Source organism: Ostrinia nubilalis, chromosome 20 (genome assembly GCF_963855985.1).
Source record: "Ostrinia nubilalis chromosome 20, ilOstNubi1.1, whole genome shotgun sequence".
NCBI classification, from domain to species: Eukaryota; Metazoa; Arthropoda; class Insecta; order Lepidoptera; family Crambidae; genus Ostrinia; species Ostrinia nubilalis.
The window spans coordinates 9,002,023-9,016,439 of NC_087107.1; the positions used below are offsets into that span (position 1 = coordinate 9,002,023).

Sequence of the window (14,417 nt, forward strand, 5' to 3'; positions counted from 1 at the left end):
CGTGAGCCTTGTTAGGGTTACACTGGTTAAGGCGACCCTTTACAAGGCTTGGAAGCATGTGGCTAACAAGCCATTGGACGTGGAGAGGGTCATTAATTATACGTATATTTTCTACTTTGCCGAACTTTAGCGCGAGAACGGTTTGTCCAAAACATATGAATTTGGTCTTATTCAATGCAGGATTAAGTGCCCTTCAACCGTCATGAAGACTACTTTTTGATAGGGTAAGTACTTTACGCGGTATAACCGGAAAACCGAAAAATGCCTCTTTCGGGGGCCCCCACCACTTAAGCACAACTCCGTCGAAGTCGAAAACTTAGGAGAGTCTTAATGGGCAACCAATGAAGCCATTAAAACAATAAAATCTTTTGTAGGAATTATTTCCGATTTAAAAGCTAATTCTACTGGACTATAACGTCTACAATCCAGACGCGTTTCTGATTCTGCAATACGATTGGTCAAAACAGCTGACGTACTCTGTTGAACGACCAATCGTATCGCAGAATCGAGAAGCGTGTCTGGATTGGAAACGTTAAAAGTTACCGTAATCGGGGCTCTGTGCTGTGTATCCTTGGTCTGAGGTGCTGTGTTTTGATGTAAACTGTTGTATATAAGTACGAACAGTGTTTATTGCGTACGTGTTGAAAAATAGGATTATTCCCATTGTCCCCACTGGTGGGAGGAATTAAAATTTATCATTTTTTTTATTAATAAATTAAATTCCCGCTTTCTCCCCTTGGGGGATAAGCTTGGTGGGGACAACGGCAATAAACCGAAAAAAGGTTGAAAAATATAAGAGATCGCTTTTAGCAGCGGAATTAGTTCAAAGAATACTGAGTCAAAAAAATTTGGAAAGGGTTGGGTATTCTGACTATGACGCCTCTTTCGAACTACACAACATTCAGTTTGAAGTTTGTTAAATTTAAAAAATCCACGGGCATTGATATCACCTCGTCACTTTTTAAATCGCGTGTAGCTGCGACTCGCTATAAACAGAAATTAGCGAAAATAAATTTTTAATGAGTAAAAACTTATCCAAAAAGTAATTAAATTTTAAATTTAATGAAAAATAGTATTATAATCCTTTTTTAAAACCCAAAAGTGGGGTTTTTTTTAACAAAAAATAACTTTATTTTCAACCCGATTATGTGTGAACATAGGAGCAAATGCATTGGCGCCACCGGAACTTGTCACATTTTATTCTCTGTAATGTTGGTAAAACTGTAGTAACTACGTGGTCGCGATAGTACAAAAATGTAAACATGCACAGATAATTTTTGGTACCTTTTCTAATAATTTCTGTAATTTTATAGTAATGTACAGTATTCAAATATTATAGAAAGGTGGCCTAATATATTCTAAATGGACGCTGCTATCTGAAAACTTCGTTCCAACACTTTTGTTTTTTAGAACCGAAGTGAACATAGGCAAAAGCGTCGACAAGCGCCGTAGAATTTCCAAGTCCGTTTAATGGCGGACGCCAATAATTTTGGAAGTTTCGTGATTCTATTGTTCTGTTTTCGAGTATTTCAATCATAATTCTAACCGGGAATGAGTTTTATTGTAAGTGATCGAACTTATTGTGATATTTACGTGAAAGTGATATGAAATGTTCTGTTATAGCGTGACAAAAGCGCCTGCTAGATATGTAACCTTTTCCCTAACCTCGTTTACGCCAATGGTGTAGATATGTGATCGATGTGTGTGGTTCTGTGAACGATTATTCGTCCGTTTCGCGTTACAATTAGTGCGCAGTTAATTTGTTTATTAGTGATGGAAGTGTCCGCGTCGCGATTTTGCTATCCGACGCACGATTTCGATGTAACGTAAGCGAGCCGGTCGATCGTCAACGCAGGGACGGTCGCTCGCTACCAGCCGAACATGGCTGCGACGCAGGCTGAGTCTCAGCGAAGCGAAGCGAACGTAGAGCAGAGTCCAACGGAGCAGCTCAGTGAATCTCGGAACGCTCTATTACAAAACGGGACCGACAAGTCCATTGGGCGCGTCCCGCCCGATGGCGTCGTGAACACAAAGAGTAAATCGCCTATGTCGGCCGATCCGGGGCAGCCGCGCGACGGTGGCGAGGCGCCGGGGCACGACAGGACGGGAGAGCGTCCGGTGCCGGACCAGTACGGCCAGTATCGTTACCCAGAAGGCGCAGATCCTTATTATTCCGCGCGGCCCGGTTTTCCCGGCAAACCGCGGCCGCCTCCGCAGCAGGGCCCGCGCTTCTTCCCGGGGCAGGTGTCGCAGGCGCCGGGCCCCACGCCGACGCTCAACTCGCTGCTACAGTCGAGCGGAGCGCCGCCGCACAGATACCCCAACAGCTATGAGCAGCCGCCGGCGGGCTACGGCCCGGCGCCCGGCTGGCCGCCGCCGCCACGGCCCATGCCACCGTACAATCCCCAAGGAAGCCCTTACAGAAATTCAACAGTAAGTCCATTTCTGATACTTCAATTCAATAACAATAACAAATCTATGAATTACAAGTTACACTAGCTAGAACAAATGAACAAAACATTGAAATGAATAGATTACATTTTGGATAGGCTGCATTCTGTTATTATTGTTAAAAAGTAAATTGAATAATATTTTTGTTGGTGTTGGTTACTGGAGTCTTTTGAGATTAGTTCCTGTGCTTTTCTCATTGACAAACAATAGTTTTCGAAGCGATTTCAATCACAACGTTTGTTATTTCCAATCTGTTTATAGTTTCAATTATATTTGAGGTCCAACCATCCTTTATTTAAAAGTATTAAATTTTCCATTCCCCCTGAATGAATAAATACAACAGTCCTAGGATCATAAACAATAGAGTTCAAAATATGAATCTATGCCATTTAATTTATTAAAGCCTTTTGAGAGATCCGAATCCTATTCATCCCGATTGAAATGTCTGAGTATCATGTTAAAAGCCAGAGCCATAATATTATTCTGTTTTCACCCCATGGGAATTCTTCCAATGTTACCATCAGTCTCACATTCATAGCCAGTCACCCTGAGGGTTAGCAAGTAAGAAATAGCCCATGACCCTTATGACATGTAGTTCTGGCAAAGATTATGATTAATCCCAATCTTTCTGCGAATGATATAAGGACAAAATATGAGAGCATTGGCCTCCCAAACCCCTGTCTGGCCAGCATCTGGGGAGTGCAGGATAAATACTCCATTTGTGTATGGTAAATAAGAGACCATACTCCTGCTCCTGCAGATTAAACGACCCCATATCTTTTCTTCAGCTGTCCTATGTTTTCTTTTACATCTTGAGCCTTGCTGTTTTGTTGTTTGAGGCTTTTACCCAGGTCCAGGGACCCATAAACAACAGACATACAGATTAATTAAATAAAACTGTTATGTGAATGTAAAGCTACAAATAAATAAATAACCCTGTATAGGGTACAACATGTTGCAAATTTTTAGTTTTCAATTTAGGGCTGACTTTTCAATTGTCTGTTAACTTTTATCTGAAGGATAAAATTGTCATTTTGACATATTTCCCATACTGAAACTGTCAATGTGCCAAACTTATTCTTCAGTTAAAAGTTAACCAGCGATTGAAAAAATCAGCCCTTAACCGAATAATTAATTATTCAGTTTAACTTGTGGTGGCAATATACGGTAGAGCCCTGTAACGAAATAATGATGATGAGGCTGATGATGCAGCCATGATTCTATAATAGGGATCCACACTGGTAATTTAACCTGCCAGGTGGTGCATTGTTGATTAGGTCTACCACTTGGTACATTTAGCTAGAGACACTGTGGCATTGTATTTCGTTGAAGTTGCTAATTACCACTGTGTGTGCTGTCAACTGTACTGTACATGTTACGGTAAATGTGATTTAAAATGTGAAAATTATGAATAATCATCGGTTATTATTAATAATTACCTCATGATTTGGTAAATGTGATTAATATGAGATCATTTATGTGTGTATAAAACTAAATAGGCGGCGGGGGTGGCCCTTGGGCACCTTAACCTATTTTTCACTTTAAATCAAAACAATGTGTTATAGGCATTATGGCAAAGTAATGTTACGCAAGAAACAGGCCAAACTCATTTTGCCAAATTATACTAATACATGATATCAAAACGTTCAAAATGTGATAATATGATAATATTTATATAATGTCTCTTTTATGATATTTGTTAGTATTAAGGTTACATTATGAAATAATCACTGATAAATGTAATTATTCATAATAACCGGCGATTATTCATAATTTTTAATTCATCACATTAACCGTAACATACATACAAAATTACTAGGCTTGGGATCTAGGCTGACTTCATAGCTGTTTATATTAAAACCAGGGTTCGAAAATATCCGATATTTATTATAAATATCAAAATATCGGATATTTATGATATATATCCGATATATATCAACTTTGATATATATCAATTTTGTATGAAAGCCATAGTATTATTTTATTGTATTATTCATGAATACTATTGCATATGTGTTACATAAACATGTTTTTAATGTTTTTAAAACTTAAAATCAGACAAATAAAGCAAAAACATAAAATATCTTTGAAATACGGCAAAATCAACTAAAAAAATAAAAATCTTATGTCAAAAAGTACAAATACAGTAATAAATTTTAAAAGTTGATATATATCATCAAAACCGGCTTGATATATATCGGATATATATCCGATATATATCTTGATATATATCCCTTGATATATATCCTCGAACCCTGATTAAAACTAGCTTTTGCACACGGCTTCGCACACGTGAATTTTGGTCTGACTCAAAGGCTTTACCACCCCCTTGTTCCCTTTCAAAAAATGATAATCCGATTGGGCCAAAATTATGTAATTTTTGGAAATTCAGAAAGACAAGTGGTATTGAATCAATGGCAAAAAATATTTTTTTATTTCATTTATTTATTATTGTTATAATTAATATAAAAACTAGAATCCATAAAATAAAAAGTGTTAAATGGACCTTTAGTCCATTTAATTTAAAGTTTTCATAGTAAACTAATTTTACTATTATATGGGGCTTCACCACTACAAGTATCTTCTTCCAACTACAAGTACATTATGGTAATAAACAATCAGATCATAAGAAATCTCTTGCATGGACCAACAACAACCTCTTGCAACAGACCTTTTAGTCCATTTAAATTAAAGTTTTCTATACTAAACATGTTAACTATAACTTGTCTGCTAATTTTTCCATCTAATTAATGTATTATATGAAACAAAATTGTGCACAACAGTGCTTCTGATTAGGGATGTTATGGATATGTAGTTTCGGTTATGGATACAGTTATGGATATTTTTTTATTTCAGATATCCGAAAGTTTCGGTTACGGTTACGGATATCTGTGCTAAGTATAGAATACAACTTCCAATAGTTGTCCATCACAGTTCATGCCTTACGAATAGAATGGGTACAGAAGAGATTTCTTTAGCATCTGTCACCTTCTTTTGGTCTCACAAAAAAGCTTTTATCTTATGGAAAAAAACTCGTACTTCAAAATGCGATCATTAAATCAGGATAAGGACTTGCTTGACTCTGCCTACATCCGAAACTATCCGAAACCTTTGAATCGGTTATGGTTACGGTTACGGATATTTTTTTATTTCGGATATCCGAAAGTTTCGGTTATGGTTATGGATATCCATAACATCCCTGCTTCTGATGCTTGTCCTTATGGTACAAGCATCCTCCAACATGCTCACTGCCCTTTGAAATTGACAACCAATGAAGGTTAATAATTTTGAAATCTAATATTCAATCTTAAACACTCATTTTTGTAAGCTGTTCACCAATATCAATTTAGTTGTTTTTTGCTCAGGATGCAAATGCTGTATGAATGTTTTTAATCAGTCCCTATATTATTGATAGTTTTGTTTGAATTTCAATTCAATTACCCTAAACTAAGTATTTAAAAAACGGAAAAGCAAGTTATGTGTGGTAGTTATTAACTAGTTAGATTCGGAAAAAATTATGTACTTACATGTTTAATTAAAGTATCTAGGCTATTGCCTACACTGATACAGTAACTCTTTGTTTCTAAATATCTATATCTATATCTTTTTTTTTTATTTAGAACTAAAATAATAAAATGTTTGTTCTTAGTTAATTAAATAAACAATTTATATTTCATCTGTTTTTCTACCATTGACGCGTACCTACATACAACCTCGCCTGTTTTTGCATGTTCAATATTTTTATTTAAAACCTGACGTCCACTGCTGGACAAAGACATCCTCAAGGATTTTCATAGTGACGGGTCTTGCGCTGCCCGCATCCAGGTGCTTCCACTGAGTGGGAGAAAAGCCTTCCGGTCCGTGGTCGTTAGTTTAGAACTTTTCTGCCCCACATGGCCTCCCATGCCATAGATTCATCATCATCATCATTTCAGCCATAGGACGTCCACTGCTGAACAAAGGCCTCCACAATGCTTTCCATGTTGATTGATTGGTAGCGGCCTGCGTCTAGCGCTTCCCTGCTACCTTTATGATGCCATAGATTAATCTATGTTCAATGTAACTTCAGCTAATCACGTCGTGTCGTGGAATGTCGAATATCAGTTGTAACAGTTGACTCTTTATGAACCATACTTGACAGACTTGTTCTCTTCTTATTAGCGCCATTTTTTAACCGCCTCTATGGTATATACCATCTGCTATAAACCCAGGGGTCAGGTTCGATTCCCAGTGGGGATTCTAAGCCCGCCTGGCTAGTTGCCACCAACTTACCTAAGTTCCAGTGGTTGAGGATTCCAGGTGAAGCTTGCTTCCACCTTCGGCCTGATCACAGACTAGGGTGACGTGAGATGCAGGCAAAGAGCTTCCTCGTTGTAGATGTATTTGTTTTGATTTCATGTGATTCAAATTTAATGACAAAGCCCTGCGACTAAGAGGCTCCAAGCTCCATAGGTGTACTACAATCTACAAACGTAGCGGTCTTCAAGAATGGGGATTGATTTCGTGCAAGAGATTTCTTATTGTTTATTACCATACCTGTAGTGGTGAAGCCTCGTATCATAAAACTGTAGTCATTGAAGAATTCTAACGAGGAGTAGTAGTTTGTGCGTAATAAATAGTTTAGTGATATAGGGTCGTCCTGCATTGCCCTGAGCTACGCTGTTGCTAGTATTGCTGAGTTACGTTTCTAGAGGCGATCTTACGAGTAAGCCTTGAATTAATTAACGGATATGAATGATAAATTAACGGGATATCACAGAAACCATTTTTATTAAACAAGAATAACTTTTGCCCGCGGCTACGCCTGTGATAAATAATAATGTTGTGTGAATTCTTGTATCTGTTCTGCCGTAATAAGTTTATATGGTATTGATTGAAGGGAAACGTTCATAATATAATTTATTAAAAATGCGTGTTACTCGGCGGAAAAATAATTATCAAAATGAACCTAAATCTATGATCTGCCATTTTAGGTTTGTCAGATTTTTATTACAGAATCTTATGATCTTCACGCGATGATGCAACGGGTCATTTCAACTTAAAATACTATTGCTAAATCCATGTTATGACAATACATTGACACAGATTTCAACTGAGACCCTTTAAATTGATGCTCCCAATACCTATACAGGTGATTAAATACGAATAAATACACAACCCGTAAGAACATAATTATGGCACTAAGACAACTGTGTGCCACAATGAGCGTTTTCGCGAATGAAAAATCCGCCAGATGGCAATACGTAGACGCGAAGTCCAAATGCTGCATGATTGGCTATTTTTGACATGACATTGACAGATATGTCAAAATCCACCAATCACGCAGCAGTCAGACCCCACATCCACGTCTCGCCATCTAGCGGATCTTTCATTCGCGAAAACCCTCATTCAAATATGTAAAGGGGTTTTTAAGAAATTAGCACTTGCACGGAAAGTAGAAGAATTTTTTAATTTTGGTTTTTACCACCATTTGAGGATGATGCTAGAAGAAGGTGGAAGAAGGTAGATCTTATCAATTATGACTACCATATTTTAAGCATAAGGTGCATTCTTAGTTATGATCTAAAATGACTAACTTCTGTGCATTATTATGTCTCCACCACAGAAGTCTCCACCATTCAGAATTGATTTGCTTCTTTCTTAATGTCAGTGCAATGTAACTCGCACTGTCTGTGGCTGTTGACGAAGCATGTTGTTCACTCACATTTAAGCAAACTAAGACCCCAATACTTAACCCTCCTTTTGCTTTGCCGTAGTCGGGTAAAACTTAGGATAACATCTCGCATTGAATAATTTAGCAAGGTCACGAAAAAAAATGCTCTGGATAGTGTGGTAGTTACCACGTAGTAGTAGTCCGACGTAAAGTTCCCAAATCTACAACGATCACTCTTCACCGCTGCATGTCGGGTGTCAGACGGAGAAAAAAGAAAAAGGCACCGTGGAGGAATAACAAAGCGAAACCCGTCGCTGTTAGCAGATATAAAAACGAAAGCGTACGGCGATAGTGAAAGTTTGATGTGTAGGCAAATATTCGCTTCCAGGCGGAGATTTGTGCGTTCGTCTCTCAGTTTCGAAACGGTTTAAAGGGAATTGAAACGCGAGGCTTCACTGCCGTTTCACCACTTCCATTTACCGCACATACATTATGTAGAGGCAGGCAATGCCGCCGGGACGTGTGTGCTTGACGGTATCGACGTGAATGAAACTTGACGTGTGACACGTGTAGACTAGACTAAATTCACACTCCCTTTCTCGAAATTAAAATAACACGAATCGATGCACACGAAAAGCATGGACATTTAAAATGTTGATGTACATAACATTTAAAGCAAGAACTAGGAAGTTCAGGGATCGAAGGTCGGTTTTTAAGATTATTAGCAAAGCAACATGCTTTCTATTCTGAAACCAAAACGATGATGATATTCCCAGACATTGAGATATGAGATGAACTTGAACAACCGCGTCTTGTGTGTACTTTGCATCTTCCTTCTCACGTTTTAATCCTAGTGCGTTTGTTACGGCATTCCACAACTGGCTGCCATAAAACAATGCATCGAGCACGTGCCTGCTTACACTTTCGAGTTCACATTCAAGGTCGTACGCATTTGTAAGGATGTACCCGTGTAGGCTGGCCAGTGAGCAAATACCGGTTACGTAACATTGTCCTACTTCCCACGATGTACATGTTTTTCCGACCGTCACGGCTTTTTGCAATCACTGATTACGTGAATCAATTATACACATAATCGTAATTAATTATTATATCTTGCCGTTCGATTCAAACTCGTATTGAGTAACGAGATGTTTTAAGATTTTTGCTAACGCCAATCTTATTATACTCTAATTTGCATGTTAATGATATCCTCACGACCGATATATCCATCGATCGATAATTACCACTGATCGAAATATTACTTGGTCACACGAGCCGGTCATTGAATGGAACCGCTGTGACGTTAGGCTAATTAGGTATGATATTATTTATGAATGGCTTAAATGGGCGAGCGTTATGGAATTAGTCATTTATCTCTGCATGTTGTTTACCCACAATCGTGTTAGATAGTTGTCGATAAGGAGACACGTGGTTGCGAGGTCGTCGACCCGACACTCGTGCTCGCCGACAGCTCGGTAATAATAATAAAATGTTTCCGTGCGACTGGTTCAAGGGCGAGCCGCTGATATCGGCGCCCGCTATATTTAGATTTAGCTGTGTGTGATGTGGATACATCATGTTTGCCTTCCGACACAATTGTCTTGCATCCGACGTCTTGTTGCTAACGAGATAATAACAATGACTATGATACAAATATTTCAACAATAAACGATGAAACACTAATTATTTCAAAAAGTATTTTCTGATTCTTACCAAATATTAAAAAACTGTATTTGTCATTGTGCTCATATTGATCTCACATAAGACCATCAGATTAGTGATAGTGGACTATCATCATCGAATGATAATGACGACTATCGTGTCAACTTATCCCAATTAAACTAAGATTATACTGTCCAGGTTCTTCCAATCAAATTCAATTAAAAGGACCAACCCATATGGAATGCACGTACGTTAGTTAGTCTCTAAGTACGCCATTCAATTAGCGTGTCGGTGTTCGATATCTATTCTCTCTTCGTATTTAGGGCAATACGTGGCTGTGCGTAGTGCAGCCCGAGTAAATTTCGCTCTCACTTTCGTATCGCAATAGCGGCGGTATGTACATGAAAACGAGATGAATGGGCCGACGGAGGCCGTTCATTCTGAGTCCGTGATGTGGATTTCGTAAAATCAATGCAAGCCGTCTCGGACCCGCGTGCCGCCCGATAATCGTGTCATTGTGCTGCGCCTGGATAATAGGCCCGGCCTCGACGTCTACCGCACAGGGTCAATGACCACTTAACCGCCATCTATTAAAATTTCACTTGCCATGTGCCAATGTTGACTGGAGCGTGAACTCTGCAAATCATTGACGTTGATTACGCCGATAATCGCATCTCCTTGACAGAATACTCGATGTAGACATAAGTAAAGCTCACACAAACCCGAAGAAAGCTTAGCGCAATTTCAAAAACCTGTTCAACACCTGTTTGAAGTAAATGCAATAACTGGACTCTTTGACAAAAAAATCCTTTTGACGCATGCACCTTGCTTCGCGGCGATCCACTGTGAACAAAAACGTCACTCGTCACGCGGCTTGCATTCATTCATACAATATGTTGTAATGGGGTCGTTAAACCGTGGTGACGTCACGTAATTGCCGGCTCCCTTTGCCGGTCGCCGGTTGAAATCAAAACGTCGGATTAATAACAAGGGAAGGCCTGTGTAGGTCAAGCACATTATCATATCGGCTGCTCTGAGTTTAGCACCACCGGTTTGCAATAACCATTAACTCTGATTATGTAACTATAAATTACTTTATTAGTATGATTTATGGCGATGATTTTTTCTTGTTAAAACGTTTGAATTTTGAGATAAGTTCATGTATTACTTCTTTTCTAATGTCCATTAGTCATCATGCGGGGCATACGAAATGGACAGTGTGTGATAGAGTCACAATAAGTGGCAGGAAACATCAACAATATGATGTTTGTCGTATTTGAATCGCGTGTAAAGTTTTCATTGCAATCACCTTGAGCTAACAATCATGATGCCAACAACGTTACGTAATGTAAACTAACATCGATAAATGTGTGCGGTACGTATGCAAAACGTGCCATTGCCAAGGACCTACGCTCACGACCATGAGTACAATCGGAAATTTCATTCATTTCAATCGTTTTTCTTTTAAATAGGTTCATACATTAAAAAAAAATGGAAAGACAATTACATCTGTAGCCAAGTGATTTTTGAATAAGAGAAGCAGAATAATGTAGGATGCCATAAATTAAAGTACACAGCTTATGTGACCTGGAGACCATAAAATAGTAAGAGTTCTCACCTTAATCCATAGAAAATTGCTGAGCGGGATAAAACGAATGCAATAAACTCAGCACAGGAATTTAAGTCCGTCCACATAAATAACTTTTATAAGAAGAATGTCGGATGTAGGATTTTTTTTTTTTTTTTATCCACAACGAGGAAGCTCTTGGCCTGTATCTTACCTGATGGTAAGTGACGATCAGGCCGGTGGTGGTAGCTTCACCCGCATTATATCGGGGCGTATTATGTCATAAATAATTTACATCAGATGTTACATTATTCAGAGACAACTAGATACATAATAATTACTATTGCCGTGTGTCATCATGGCACGGCATTGTTGTATTCCTCTGCGGATAGTCTGTCTGCAAGAAACCGAAAACCTCAACCATTTATCATGAAAATCAACATACCACGTCCTTATAGAAAGATTTCTTCAATCCGTGACTAGCTGCTTGTGCTTGTAGATGTAATATACTTGTACATTTACATTAAAAGGTCACGACCGCCACTTCTCTATGTACTTGGGATAGTATACCTAAAGGGAGTTCTTTATTGAACCGTCTTGGGTGGAAAAGGGGTCGCTTTATTAGGTCAGTAACACTTTGTAATCTGTTTGTTTAGAATTGTGATTGTGAGATTACATTTCAACTGATTAAATCATTGTTTTGATTTAATTGTTATTTTCATTGTTATTGTTAAAATGATTATTTATTTCGATATCACTTATTTAATTTGAAACAGTAACAAATGGTGATAAGTCTATTAAATAGAATAGATGCTTACATTTTGTGAAACTTGTAGATTCAAAGACACCTCGCGGATCTCCAGCTCGTTGCAGTTTGCGTTGCGTTTCATCTGCAATGCTGGTGTAAACACGACATAAATCATAGTTTAGTTAGTTTAAATGTTTACTTCCACCCAAGATCGCAATGCAAGACACCTGTTGCCTAACCATCGCAGCACCTAGTTACCGCGAGCTTGACATTCACGGGGCTCGTGACGGCGCCGACCAAAATAACTTGCCGTAACCGACCGCATAACACTACGTAATGCTCTTTCTATTTATAGAGCCTTATAATTAAATACACAGACATTTGTATTTACCTTCCGTTAGACGCGAGCGCTAGTCTGGGCTGAACGCGCGCGTTTTCGTTTCGTACGTGCAAGCCGGTGATTGACGGCGGTCGATCAATTACATTTCGTTTTGATGTCGGATAAATTTAATCGTTCTAATGACTCACAATTACAATCAAGCAATGTGTAATATGTTGTATGTTATGTAAACAGTTATTTCTATTTCAAACTCATTGCACAGTAGATAAATTAAACAGTACGGAAGCTTCATACAAACGCTCGAAATCAGACTCACGCACGCTTTACACGAGCTCTAAGCGAACCTCGCAGTCCATCCGTCGCGAGTGTCGCACGCGTTGTGTTTTTAACCCTCCGTGTACGAGGTGACTAAAAGTTACGTCCCGTACCAGGTGGGGTATGACACACCCCAATATACAAAGTGATAAAATTTTCATTCAACATTTTTTTAGGTGGAATTTAATATTTAATATTGATTATTTACGTATGCTAATTAGGTTTAAGAAATGCTCTGAGCTGAAAATATGTATTATAACATTTTTATCATAAAAAACAAAAAGACACAATTTCCGTTGTTCTTGTAATTTAGGAATCAGTTTCCTATGTAATTTTTAATTAGTGCCTTTAATTATGACAACCGTTTTTATTTAACAAATTACAAGTATTTACTTATAATTTAAAAGTAAATTAAAAACTGGAAGGGTATAAATTTGTTTTGATCATCGGTTTTCAATTTACCACAATTCTGATGAAAGAAAATGAGTATGCTCAATGCATAAAATGGGAGCGTAACAATTTTATTTATTTATAAAATATGTTATTCCATTTCAGTAGCCCATAAATTGTATCACCAAGTATAAATTGTAGCCCATAAGTGTATGTTCACATACATCTTCGGATCTCAGTACTAAACTACCAGATTCGCACTAAAAGTCATCTCATTTGACTAAAAGTGCTTGAAAATTTCAGATACCGTAAAAATCACGAAAAATAATATTTGTATTGAATTTTTTTTCAATTGACAAAGCTAAAAATATATAAATTACACCAAAACTGTTAGATTTTTTTTAAAACTTTTTAACAACGTCCCGTACCAGGTGGGGTGTGTGACACCCACACGCACTTTAAAGGCATGTAACTCAGTTGGTAGTCACCGCTGGACTGATTTTGCAACGCTGATCGAAGCAGCAGTGTCATAATTCCAGCTACTGAGAATTTCAAATCCCCACCCCACCTCGTACAGCGAGGGTTAATAATAATTTTATTGCATGCGCTGTCCGCTGTATTTTTAAAAACATGCCACGAGTGTATTGCGTAGTATACGGCTGCTTGAACTCGGCATCTTCAAAACCAGAACTTTCATTTTTTAAACTTCGTAATAATTCTGAATTGTAAAAATGATTAAATATTACTTTTCAAATAAAGTCCTTACATCTGATTTTGTAATAGTTCTTTTTAAATTACGTAATTACGCTTTTTAACAATTTATGTGTTCTATTTGATAAAGTAATTTGCTCCGCGCACTTTTGTAGGTACTAAGTGATGAACTGTATTTAAAATGGGGCAATAGGTATGTGAAAGTAAGTATCCGGTATTTTATTTATGAGAATAGATCTTCTACCGGCCTCTAATAGCACTTAATCAATTTATTCGATTATGTATTCGATCATTATAGAACCTAATTAACGTTTTATTTTTTTGTTAACTACTTAGTCAATTAATTTATTTCATTAGGTATTTGATAATTAAAAAACCTAAATAAACGTTTTAATAAATAAGTAAGTAAGAACCTTATTAATTTTATAAGGATTAAGAGTGCCAACCCTAACACTCAGTTGAAGTGTAGGTATTTAACTCGCCGAAAGGGCTAAGTTTCCGTACTGCTTTAGCTCATATATATACTGTGCTCATTGTCTAATCAGCTGTTGAAGATTGCTATTAGAATATTTTTCTCAGA

General features: G+C 37.7%; 1 protein-coding gene across 1 annotated transcript in view; it reads left to right on the plus strand.

The window, feature by feature from the left end:
• Positions 1 to 1,222: 1,222 nt before the first annotated feature.
• The window catches only part of LOC135081885 (trithorax group protein osa), a 106,924-nt gene continuing 93,729 nt past the window's right edge, over positions 1,223 to 14,417 (plus strand). Inside the window, exon 1 of the mRNA XM_063976669.1 lies at positions 1,223 to 2,433. Within this exon, the coding sequence (XP_063832739.1) occupies positions 1,882 to 2,433 (552 nt within the window). The 5' untranslated portion in view covers positions 1,223 to 1,881. The remainder of the gene's footprint in view (positions 2,434 to 14,417) is intronic.